This window comes from Rhinoraja longicauda, chromosome 7, assembly GCF_053455715.1.
Source record: "Rhinoraja longicauda isolate Sanriku21f chromosome 7, sRhiLon1.1, whole genome shotgun sequence".
NCBI lineage: Eukaryota > Metazoa > Chordata > Chondrichthyes > Rajiformes > Arhynchobatidae > Rhinoraja > Rhinoraja longicauda.
The window spans coordinates 49,672,653-49,686,069 of record NC_135959.1 but is presented as its reverse complement, the minus strand read 5'-3'; the positions used below and the strand labels follow the sequence as shown (position 1 = coordinate 49,686,069).

At 42.2% G+C, this 13,417-nt stretch overlaps 1 protein-coding gene across 2 annotated transcripts in view; it reads left to right on the top strand.

The window, feature by feature from the left end:
- Window positions 1–13,417, top strand: part of dync2h1 (dynein cytoplasmic 2 heavy chain 1) — a 310,791-nt gene that overhangs the window by 2,123 nt on the left and 295,251 nt on the right. For both annotated transcript variants that reach the window (XM_078402527.1, XM_078402526.1), the window contains exon 2: window positions 4,004–4,209. In XM_078402527.1, the coding sequence (XP_078258653.1) occupies window positions 4,015–4,209 (195 nt within the window). In that variant the 5' untranslated portion in view covers window positions 4,004–4,014. The remainder of the gene's footprint in view (window positions 1–4,003; window positions 4,210–13,417) is intronic.

Here is a 13,417-nt window from a genome sequence, read left to right as displayed (position 1 = left end):
ACATCCTTGTGCAAAATGAGATGTATTCAAAGGAAAGATAACAAGGGTTCAGAGCCATCATATTCCTGTAAGGGTGAAAGCTGAGGGTAACAAATACAGGATATTGAGGGTTGGATAAACCCTCGATATTGAGGGCTGGATAAAGATTAAAAAAGAAGCAGTAGGAACTAAAGTCAGGGAGGCCTGTCAAGAATATAAAAAATGTAGGGAAACACTTTAAAAAAAAAAAAAAAGTGCAGACATCTTCAACCTCTTATTTCTAAGGTCCAAAGTTCTCAACAGCAATAAACACATACATCAGGCTGTTGTTCATTGACTACATCTACTTAGCATTCAACACCATTGTCACCATCAAACTTGTTTTCAGACTTGGGAACTGAGTCTCTGCTCATCCTTCTGCAATTGGATCCTCTACTTTCTCATTGGCTCACCACATTCAGTACGAATTGACACCAACTCTTCTTCCTCGGTAACCATCAGCATAGGAGTACCTCAAGATTGTGTGCTCAGTCCCCTGCTCTACTTCAATATCCATTACTGTGCAGTCAGACACAGTTCCAATGCCATCTTTAAATATGCCGACAATACCACCATTCATGATGAGTTTGGGTAGAGGAAGGAGATTGAAAATCTGATTGAATGAAGCCAGAACAACAATCTTGTTTTCAACATCAGCAAGACCAAGGATCTGATTGTTAACTTTAGAAGGGGAAAACCGAGGATCCACAAACTTTTCTCTATCAACGGGATGGTGGAGGAGAGAGTTACCAACTTTATGTTCCTGGGCCTGCATATCTTTAGTTTAGTTTAGTTTAGAGATACAGCGTGGAAACAGTCCCTTTGACCCATTGAGTCCGCACCGACCAGCGATCCACGCACATTAACACTATCCTACACACTCTAGGGCCAATTTCTAATTATACCAAGTCAAGTAACTTACAAACCTGTACGCTTTTGGAATCTCTGATGGTCTGAAGCCCAGTACATTGATGTAATCACAAAGAAAGCCCACCAATGCCTATATTTCCTTTGAGGTCTATGGAGATTCGGTCTGTCGCCGAATACTTTCTTGAACAGAAATTTCCAAACAGAAAATTCCTGCCCCCATTAGTAGCATAAAACCATGAGGAGTTTTTTTTTTACCAAATAGAAGATCGCTTATCTTGTCTGTGATGTCAGAGAAATCCCCAAATCCTAATATTGCTTCTTGTATGTTCCAATTTAAAAAAAAAATTAATATCCCTTTACAGGTTGCTAAGGTATGTCCATCTGTGGTACAGCTTATCACAATATGCAATGGGACTATTTTTGTCCTTATCTCTCTTTACATTTTTGGTGATCATTTTATATTGATGGCCTTTTATAATTAATTTCCCCATCTGAAGAAATAGTCTTACTGTGCTCACTCTGTTGTCTTCTTCCCAACAGCAGTTTAAATTATGCTAGTTTTTCCTTTGTTATGGCCAAATGGGTAGCACCCTTGCCTTTGATTTATAAGTTTATAAGATTGGTCAAGTCACGGAGCTTGAACACAGAAATCTCGGCTGATGCTGCAGTGACTTACTGAGGAAATTGTTTTGGATGAACCATTTAACAACGATTTTGTTATCGTAGCTAGATATAAAGGTTCCCCCGTACTCTCAAAAAAAGATGTGCAGGAAATATTCCTGGTGTTCTAGCTGATATTTGTTCCTCAGTCAGTATTAGTACAACTATTTATCTGGTTAGTATCATATTGATTTGTGTTACCAGTGCACAGATTCACTGGATTTTCTGCATTAACAGTGATTACAGTGTAAAAGTAGCTTAATTGGATTGAAGTACTTCAGGATGTCCTGAATTACAAAAAAGCCCCATAAAATTGCAAACTTTTTGTTTGTCCTTGTTTGTTCGTTCTTTCTGAATCATAGCTTCCTGCCTTTGTTGTCATTCTGTTAAATCTGCTACCTGGACATTCGGTGACTATATGGTTAGGAAGACAAATGGAGCTGGGGTCTCATTGCAGATAGATTTGAGTACAAGAATACAGATGTCACACTAAATTTGTATTGGGTATCTTGAGATTGCACTTGGAATAGTTTATGCAGGTCTAGTCTTCTCTGCTTCAGGAAGAATATATTCCCTCTGAGTACAATGAATGTTCATTGCATTGACTCCCAATATTGGGGAGAACCCTTGCTCTGTCAGAAGATTAAGCCTGTACCCTAGAGTATAGAAAAATTAAACGTGATTGTGTGAAAGCGTAGGAAAATCTTAACAGACAGGGTAAATGCTGGGATATTATACTATCTGGCTGGGGTGTCTAGAACTGGGTCACAGTCTCCAAATAAAGGGTCAGCCATTCATAATTGAGATAAAGAAAAACGTCTTCACACAGTGAATAGTGAATCTTAGGAGCTCTCCAACCAAGAGGGCTGAGTGGGCTCAATCGCTGAATATGTTTATGTCAGATGTCTTGGATGTAAGGGGATTATGACATTAGAGTCAAGAGAGTCAAGTGTGCTTTATTGAAATATGTCCCAAACAGAACGATGAAATTCTTTCTTGCAGCACAGGAAAATGATGCTGAAATATGTGTTCAGCCTCAGTCTTATTCAATAGCAGCGCAGGTTTGAGGGCCAAATGGCTTACTGCTTCTGCAGCTAAAGCTTGATAATAATTGAACTTTAAATTTGTTACTAAATGGCATTTCAATATATAACTTCCTCCAAGAGTAATTGGAGCTAAACTAAATGCTGCATGATTCCATTGCTTTCTCACAATTCCTCACAGTCATGGTTGCACTTTTTGTTTTGTTTCGCACTATATTTTGTTTATTTATTGACATTTTTTTTTGTTTGTTTATTATGTTATCCTTTAAGTACTGTGTTCGCAGGCATGTTACGCTGCTGCAAGTAAAAATTTCAGTGTTCCATTTTCGTACATATGACATTCTGAGACAGTTTTGTCCCAGCTGTTATCAGGCAACCAAACCATCTTACCAACATCTAGACAACTACTACCTACCTCATTAGAGACCCTCGGACTTTCTTTGATCGGACTCTCCTGGTCTTTATCTTGGACTAAACGTTATTCATGATATTCCCTTTATCATGTATCTATAATCTGTGGATTGTAATCATGTCTTGTCTTTCTGCTGACTAGTTAGCATGCCACAAAAGCTATTCACTACATCTCAGTACACATGACAATAAACTAAACTAAGCTAAACTCTCGACTCTTGATTTCACAACATCAGTCCAACTCTTGTTATTTGATTAAAATGTCTTCATTTGAAGTTTTGCATGAAAAACCGCCTTTAAAACAGAGGGGGCAATTTCATTTTAACTGATTAATTATTCAGGTTTAATTTCTAAGTGACTTTTATTGATTATTAATATAATATATTCCTTTATTCGTCCCACACCGGGGAAATTTACCGTGTTACAGCAGCAAAGTGGATAGCAAGACATTATAAATAAAAGTAAAGACAAGGATAAATTGTCATCAGTATTCCGTGTGTTCTTAACTGCTACTGTTGACTTGTCTGCTGGGAGCAGTGCTGGTTGTGCAGTCTCACAGCAGCGGGAAGGAAGGACCTCCTATATCTCTCCTTCATGCACTTGGGGTGAAGGAGTCTGTCACTGAAGGAGCTACTCAGTGCAGTGACAGTGTCCTGCATGGGGTGGGTGTCGTTGTCCAGCAGCGATGTTAACTTTGCCATCATCCTCCTCTCTCCCACCACCTGCACTGAGTTGAGGGGGCAACCCAGGACAGAGCTGGCCTTCCTGACCAGCTTGTCGAGTCTCTTTCCTTCTGCTGTTGAGATGCTGCTGCTCCAGGTTTGCATTGAACAATTCTGAACTACATTTCAGCTGGCTAAGAACTGATTTAAAATATTTTTCATTGGAGTAAAAATTCAAGATGCATTCCAGTTGATCTTTTATTTTCTGGCTCATTGTATTCTTTTATGTGAGAAAATGGGGACTCTAGAACTTAAAAATTGTTTTTAAATTCTGTTTAGGAGCAGACAACATGCCTGCAATTCCAGAAGATACGAGAAAAAGTTTCATCCTCAGTACAGCAGGAAATTATTTTGGCATTTCACCTTCAGATTCCTTAATTTCTTCACTTGGAGACAGAAGAGAATTGAACAATTTTCTGGATGATGGCAGTGTGTTTGTTATCTCATTACAGAAATCGGGTGGCCAGCTGGTTGTGTGTAATAAGGTATCATTTTATTTTACTTGTATGCTTAATGGCAGTGTGTAGAGTTTAATTTTGTATGCCCACATAATGTGATTTTCATATAATTTCTAAATTTTAAATTTAGTTTATTGTCACGTGAACAGGTACAGTGAAACGCTTTTGTTGTGTGCTAACCAGTCAGTGAAAAACGAAATTACAAGCCACTCACAGTGTATAGATACATCATAAAGGGAAAAATGTTAAGTGCAAGATACAGTCCAGTAAAGTCCGATTAACGATAGTCCGTGGGTCTCCAATGAGGTAGATAATAGCTCAGGACCCTTCTCTAGTTGCTGATAGAATGGTTCAGTTGCCTGATAACAGCTGGGAAGAAACTGTCCCTGAATCTGGAGGTGTCCGTTTTCACACTTTACAGAGGGTAGTGCACTATTAAGGTTTGATTTGTAATGATTTGATATTTCATTATTGTACTGATACATACATTACATAAGTTGTAATCAATATTTTGATATTGTCAAAATTACTGCACAATTTTTTTGTAACGCGTTTACCTAGACTGTTTTTTAATTAATTGACCCTTTTACTTATCTATTGATCATTAAGTGTATTGCAACTAGTATTATGCCTATAGAATGGACCAGTTAACTAAAATTCCTTAACTAACAAATAATGAAAAACATTTTAAACAGTCTAATAATAAATCCCGATTTTATCTGTAGCCGTACTGCTAGTGAAAAACAGGAAAGTTAGTGTTGGGAAGTCATCTGGTACAAAATGTGTTATAATTTTTAACTCCATTCTATTAAAGAAAATGTTCTCAATGGATGAATTTAGGGTAGGAATGCATAATGTCTCATGCTTGAGTAAATTGGGTGATTAAAAATTACTATTTAACAGTGTGTTAATGTGGTTATCATTACTGCAATGAGCATGCTTTTAATGATTTATTTGCAGAACGCAGCTGATGGGGCAATGACAACTATAAACCCACTGACTTCCACAATTATTTGGCTGACACCTCCTCCCACCCTGCCTCTTTAAAGGACAGCATGTCCTACACTTAATTTCTCAATTTCTGTGCTTCAAGGAATAAAGTCCTAGTCTGCTCAACCTTCCTATAGCAGAGGCCCTCGAGTTCTGGCAACATCCTTGTAAATCTTTTGTGCTTCCAGCTTAACAACATCTTTCCAATAACAGGGTTACCAAAACTGAACACAATACTCAAAATACACAATACACAAAACTGAACACAAATGTGGCCTCCCCAATGTCTTGTACAACTGTAACATAACCTCCCAACTTCTATACTGAATACTCTGACTGATGAAGGCCAATGTGCCGAAAGCCTACTTGACCACTGTGTGCCTGTGTACCTGTGTGCCACTTTCAAGGAACTATGTATCTGCACTCCTAGATCTCTTTGTTTTACAACACTTTCCAGAGTCTTGCCATTCACTGAGTAAATCCTGTCCAGGTTAGACTTTCCAAAATGCAACACCACTATATTTATCTATATTAAACTCCATTAACCATTCCTCAGCCCAATCGATCAAGATCTTGCTGCAAATTCCTCATTCAGTATTAGTCAATCCATCTGCAACAGCAGGGGGGAATGTTGTTGTAGATGGATCCCTTACCCTTGATGCTTCCGTGACTCACAGTTCTGCTCTCGATTCCCCCTCCCCCCAGACGGAACAAGGATAGAGTTCCCCTGGTCCTTGCCTCTGCATCCACCACATCACTTGATTTAGGTTTATTATTGTCATGTGTACTAAGGTAGAGTGAAAAGCTTTGTTTTGCATGTTGTTGGCCACTGAGTCCACACTGACCATCGATTACCATTTACAGAGGCCAATTAACCTACAAAACCTGCATGTCTTTGGGATGTGGGAGGAAACAGAAGCAGCTGGAGGAAACTCATATGGTCACAGGGGGAACACGCAAACTCCACACAGACAATATCCAAACTCAGGATCAAATTGGTGCTATGAGACATCAGCTCTGCTAGCTACACCACTGTGCTCCCTGTTGATAACCATTATAACTTAACTTCCCATTCCAATTCTGCCCTTTCTGTCCTGGGTCTCCTCCATTGCCAGAATGAAGTCACACACAAATTGGAGGTGTAATACCTCATATTCTGCTTTGGCAGCTTACAACCCAAAGATATGAACAGTGAATGTATCAGTTTGAAGAAGGGTCCTAAAACATCGCTTATCCGGAGATGCTCCCTGACATCAATCTACCAACCAGGCTTGCCCTGCCCCTCCTCTCTTCCAGCATTCTTCCCCCCTTCAATCAGGGTCTCGGCCCAAAATCTCACCTGCCCATGTTCTCCAGTAATGCCGCCTGACCGCTGAGTTACTCCAGCACTTTGTGTCTTTTTTTCTAGAACCATAGCCCTTCTTTGAACAAAACCCGACTAATGACCCTGAAGAGGGGTCTCGACCCGAACCGTCATCCATTCCTCCTATCCAGAGATGCTGCGAAATAGCCAAGGGCAGAAAATGCTTGTTGGAGTTGTATACAGACCACCAAACAGCACTAGGGAGGAAGGGGATAGCATCAAGCAGGAAATTATTGATGCATGTAGCAAAGGTACAGCAGTTCTGGGTGACTTTAATCTACATATAGATTGGGCCAACCAAACTGGTAGTAGCACTGAGGAGGAGGATTTCCTAGAATGTATACGGGATGTTTTTTTTAAACCAATATGTAGAAGAGCCGATTAGAGGACAGGCCATCCTAGACTGGATATTGTGTAATGAGGAAGGATTAATTAGCGATCTTGCTGTGCAAAGCCCCATGGGGAACAGTGACCATAATATGCTGGAATTCAGCATTAGGATGGAGAGTGACACGGTTAATTCAGAGACTAGGGTCCTGTACTTAAAGAATGGAGACTTTGAAGGTATGAGACGGGAATTGGCTAGGATAGAATGGAAAATTATACTTAAAGGGTTGACGGTGGAAATGCAATGGCAAAGATTTAAAGACCACATGGATGAACTCCAAAAATTGTTCATCCATGTCTGGCGAAAAAATAAAACGGAGAAGGTGGCTCATCTGTGGCTAACGTGGGAAATCAAGGTATGCAGGAAAAAAAACTGCAGATGCTGGTTTAAATCGAAGGTAGACTCAAAATGCTGGAGTAACAGCGCGTCAGGCAGCATCTTGGGAGAGAAGGAATGGGTGATGTTTCGGGTCGAGACCCTTCTTCAGACTGATGTCAGGGGAGGGTCGGGACTAAGATAGAATGTAGTCGGAGACAGGAAGACTAGTGGGAGAACTGGGAAGGGGGAGGGGATAGAGAGGGAAAGCAGGGACTATCTGATGTTAGAGAATTCAATGTTCATACCGCTGGGGTGTAAGGGGGGGGGAGTGGGGATGGGGGGGGAGGGGAGAGGGGGGTAGTGGGTGCAGGGGAGGAGGGGGGTGGGGGGAAGAGTGGGGGAGGGGTGGGCAGGGGAGGGGAGTGGAGGGGAGGGGACAGTGGGGGTGGGTGAGAGGGGAGGGGTGGTGGTGGTGGGTGAGAAGGAGGGGGGCGGAGTGGGGGTGGGTGAGAGGGGAGGGGCAGAGTAGGGGGGAGGGCGGAGGAGGGGGAGTGGGTGGGGGGGAGGGGGGATGAGGGGGATAGAGTGGGTGATTGGGGGAGAGGAGGGGGGATAAGAGAGGATGGTATGGGTGAGTGGTGGGGATGAGGGGATGGAGTGGGGGAGGGGAGGGTGCTAGACCAATGCAGGAGAGGCTCGCTCTGGCTGCAGCACTGGCGGCACGGAGCCGAGGTGAGTGGAAGGACATTATTGCTATTGAGGGAGTGCAGCGTAGGTTCACCAGATTAATTTCCCGGATGGCGGGACTGACATATGATGAAAGAATGGGTCGACTGGGCTTGTATTCACTGGAATCTAGAAGGATGAGAGGGGATCTTATGGAAACATATAAAAGGATTGGGCAGGCTAGTTGCAGGAATAATGTTTTTGATGTTGGGGGAGTCCAGAACCAGGGGTCACAGTTTAACAAGGGTAGGCCATTTGGGACTGAGATGAATAAAAACATCTTCACTCAGAGAGTTGTGAATCTGTGGAATTCTCTGCCACAGAAGGCAGTGGAGGCCAATTCACTGGATGTTTTCAAGAGAAATAGATTTAGCTCTTATGGCTAAAGGAATCGAGGGATATGGGGAAAAAGCTGGTACGGGGCACTAATTTCAGATGATCAGCCATGATCATATTGAATGGCGGTGCTGGCTCGAAGGGCCAAATGGCCTACTCCTGCATCTATTTTTCTATGTTTCTATGCTGCCTGTCCCGCTGAGTTACTCCAGCAATTGTGTCAATCTTGGGTTTAAACCAGCATCTGCAGTTCCTTTTATTCACAAAATGCTGGAGTAACTCAGCGGGTCAGGCAGCATCACGGGAGAGAAGGAATGGGTGACGTTTCGGGTCGAGACCCTTCTTCAGACCCTTACTCTGCAGTTCCTTCGTACACTAATGATATCTATTGCCATTTTAATGACAATGTTAAAATATCTAAAACCAGTAAATATATGCAAATATCATGCAGAACGTGTATCAGATTTTCAAACTTATTTGCTTCAAATATCTTTACTGACTGTGTTTTTCATTGTTATGCAAGATTGTGGTCTTGTAAGTAAAGCAAATGAAAACTATGGAAGGATTTAAGGTGTAGGTTAATATAATTATCTACAAGTCGTACCCAGTTTAAGAATGCCTGACTTGTGTATGGCGTATGAATGAAAATGAGCATTTGGGAGACCACCGGAATAGATTAGCCAGCTGCTGCAGGGCCGGTTGTTGACTGGTGACTGTTCTTGACCTAAGCTGGAATTTTGCCACATCAAACCCAGGAAGAATACATTTTAGTTAACATCTATTTTGCGACTCCAAGCTAAAGACATGTCACCTGGGCCATCAGCAGTGTCCTTTTTAAAATTGTCAATACCGTTTAATACCTTGTCTGCAGACAAATCTTTTAAAAGTATGACCTACTGAGTTCCTCCTGCAGTTAGATATTTGCTCAAGATTCCAGCATCTGTACTTTCGTGTGCCTCCTCCAAAAAAATGTCATTATTAGCTGGAAGTAGGTAGCAAAATTTGTTCATGCGAGCTTTAATTTTTGAGAAAGGCAAAAGCAGATTTAAATGGTCCTCCAGAGTATTTATTCTTATGGAGCAACCTATCTCTGTAGGCATTTTCTGCCATGTGGGGACTTGGTTAGCAGCCACATTTCCGAATTGCAAAATGTTTGTGTTGCGAACAATTCTTCTAATGGGCACGAACGGAGCAGTCACTGGCTGTGGCTGAAAAGAAGGGATGCTGTCTGGGCTGCCACTTGACCATCTAGAGGCTAACCATAAGACGCACACCCAGCTCTGATCACCCTGCGGTGGGCCTGCCTCGACTGAGGGTGTCTTGTGATAAAAGGCCGAATCACCCAGTGACGTTGAGGTACACAACTGAAGATGTGTCTGAATGGTAGCAACATCACCTAGTGGTCATCCCCAAGAACAACACCATGCAAGTCAATTGGAGTGCAAAATTTCAGGAATTGTAACAGCCAGTCCTACTAATCAATCTTATGAAAGGAACACAATGGTAATCCAGGGAAGACCTATATATAATATGCTGCAGTTTTTGAAACTCGGTTAGTTTCTGCGTGGTTGGTTTCTTTTGTAAATGGCGCCAAAATATGGCAATGGGTGCAAGAATTTCACTGTGCAGTGCATACGTGACAATAGAGAACCATTGAAGTATTGGTTGTAACTGTGGTCTTAATTCAGTGGCACCCTCTGGTGATAGGTATTCAGCATTGCAACATTGCACAGACTTTTTAAAGTAGGAATAGAGAACTTGCTTTTGTGGTATCTGTCACATTCCTGGGATGCCAATGTGATTGACACATATTAAGTATTGTAAAAGTTATTTTTAAAACCACACACAGAGCAATATGTAGAAACAAGATGAATAAATAGCAAATCTATTTTTGGTGAAAATAAAAACGTAAAATGTAGGTAACATTCATCAGATCAGGCAGCATCTGAGGAAAGAGAAACAATTAATGCTACAGATATAGGAAATTCCTCTTTCCTCAGTTTCCACCTATCCTGCTGTTTCCAGCACTTTCCCTTTTTATTTCAGATTTCCAGCATCAGCAGTTGGGTTTTGATTTTCATCTTTTTGATGGTGTTTGATGGTTGAAGGTTTAATGTTGTTGGTATACTCAAATAAATTATCAGCCCTTCACATTTAGTGCATGGCATTTATTATGTCTGTCTGTAGGGATGGACAGTTCCTCAGTTTAGTATCTCGGTGATACTTGGCCACACCGGCCAACATGTCCCTGCTACACTAGTCCCACTTGCCAGTGTTTGCTCCATATCCCTCCAAACCTGTCCTATCCGTGTACTTGTCTTAAACATTGGGATAGTCCCAGCCTCAACTACCTCCTCTGGCAGCTTGTTCCATACACCCACCACCCTTTGTGCGAAAATTCCCCCCTCAGATTCCTATTAAATCTTTTCACCTTAAACCTTTGTCCTCTGGTCCTCGATTCACCCACTCTGGGCAAGAGACTCTGTGCATCTACATGATTTATTCCTCTCATGATTTTCTACACCTCAATAAGATTACCCCTCATCGTCCTGTGCTCCAAGGAATAGAGTCCCAGCCTACTCAACCTCTCCCTACAGCTCAGACCCTCTAGTCCTGGCAACATCCTCATAAATCTTCTCTGTACCCTTTCCAGCTTGACACCATATTTCCTATAACATGGCGCCCAACTCAACACAATACTCCAAATGCGGCCTCACCATATTAACATGCTCAGAGATTGAGCTCCAAGTCATTTCAACTTGTGCACTGAAGCATATGAGAAAATGGTTCTTACGCTAAACATCTGCGAAAGAATGTTCTCCAAACTGTTCTCCTTGACCAACCTGTTCTCGCTGTAGAATACCATCTTTGAGCAATAAAGGTCCACAATGAGATTCTGGAAATCATGACATGGAAACACAAGGAACTGCAGATGCTGGAATCTTGAGCAAAAGTGGTGGTGTAACTCAGTAAGTCAGGCAGCATCTGTGGAGGGAATGGATATGCAACATTTCTTCAGGCCCTCCTCAGAATTTGCTCAGGAAATCGTGGCATGCTTCCTATATACCAGGAGCTACTAGTGTAGCCACAGACATCCTTGCAGGGCACCAGTGCTGAGGATTATCGTCGAGGGTGATTTGTCACCTGTCCTTATGGGTAGGGAGGAACTGCAGATTCTGGTTTAAATTAAAGATAGACACAAAATGCTGGAGTAACTCAGCAGGACAGGCAGCATCGCTGGAGTGACGTTTCGGGTCGAGACTCTTCTCACTGATCTTCCCAGTCTATCTCACTGATTATGGTCTGTTTGTCAGGAAGTCGGGGATCCAGTTACAGACAGAAGAGCTGACTCCAAGTTCCACGAGTTTGGAAATGAGCTTGATTGGGATAATGGTATTGAAAGCATAGATGTCGTCTATGACCACAATCAGTGAGGATAGGTGACAAATCATCCTCAACGCTGGTGCTCCGGGATGTGTTCTCAGCTCCCTTCTATACTCCTTATACACTCGTGATTGTGCAGCCAAATACCAATCCAACTCAATTTACAAGTTTGCAGGTGATACCACGATAGTGGGCTGCATATCAAATAATGATGAGACGGAGTACAGAGAGGAGATTGAGAACCTCGTAACCTGGTGCCAAAACACTGACCTCTCCCTCAATGTCAGCAAGACAAAGGAGAATGTGATTGACCTCAGGAAATGAAGCAAGAGGTACAAAAATCTGAAAATGCACACCAGATTCAGGGACACCCACCACAGTTTACATTGATGGAGCGGAAATAGAGATGGTCAAAAGCTCCAAGTTCTTAGGAATAAGTATCACCAGCAATTTGTCCTGGATCAGCCACATCGAAGCAATAGCCATGAGAGCACACCAACACATCTACCTCTAGGAAGTTTGTCATGTCCCCAACAACTCTCACCAACTTTTACAGGTGCACCATAGAAAGCATTTTATTGGGATACATCACAACATGGTATGGGAACAGCTCCATCCAGGACCGCAAGAAATTGCAGACAGTTGTGGAAATGCCCCAAACCATCACACAAACCTCCCTTGCATCTACACCACGTTGCCTCGGTAAGGCCACCAGTATAATCAAGGACCACTCACTCCGGGCACTCCCTCTTTTTCCCTCACTCATTAAGCAAGAGGTACAAAAATCTGAAAATGCACACCAGATTCAGGGACAGTCACCTCCCCCTCCCCCGACTGTTATAAGGCAACTGAACTGTCCTCTCACCAGCTAGAGTGCTCTCCTGACCTACCATCCATCTCATGGAGTCCTTTGAACTACCTTTAATCGGACTTTATCGAACCTTATGTTGCACTAAATGATGCACCCGTTATCCCTTATCTGTACACTGTGGACGACTTGATTATAATCAGGTATTGTCTTTTCACTGACTAGATAGCACGCAACAAAAAAGCTTTTTACTGTACCTTACACGTGACAATAATAAACTAAACAAAACACCTCTCAATGAATGAAGATGTTGTTGATGAAATTCATTATCTTCATTAAGCCATCACAACTTTTGGTGACTGAGAAAAAGATATTTGATGGTCAGGTTTTCAAACCCAATAGAGAGCTCCTGGTCTACTGGGCTACACTAATCTCCATCCTCCTATTGCATTTTCAAGTCTCGAGATACCACAGCAAAGCACTGCAAAGCACCAAAATCTTCCAGATCCACAAGCAGGATAAACAAACTTCCTCTCATGGGCCAACACCCTAGCACTGAGTTTCCAGTCACACTCAGTCAGCTCTGATAAGCAAAACACATTGCTCGTATGTGTGACTCCAGATTTCTGACACACACAGTCTACCCTGTGAGCTTTGTCACAACAAAAGCTCACCAGATGGACAGAAGGAACAGTTCAAGGATGTTCTCAAAGTGTTCTTGTCAACTTGTAACATTTACACCTATTTGTGAGAATACCTGACCTATGATTTCCAACCTCTTTAACACTCCACCTGCCTGGCCTATTCAGCACCTCTTCCTTCCCAGGTGGCAGAACCTGTGAATGATACTTTGGTCTCTGCCACCTTAGAATCTAAAGAACCTGAGTGAGAATAAGTTGCCTATGACCATGGAGAACTGTCT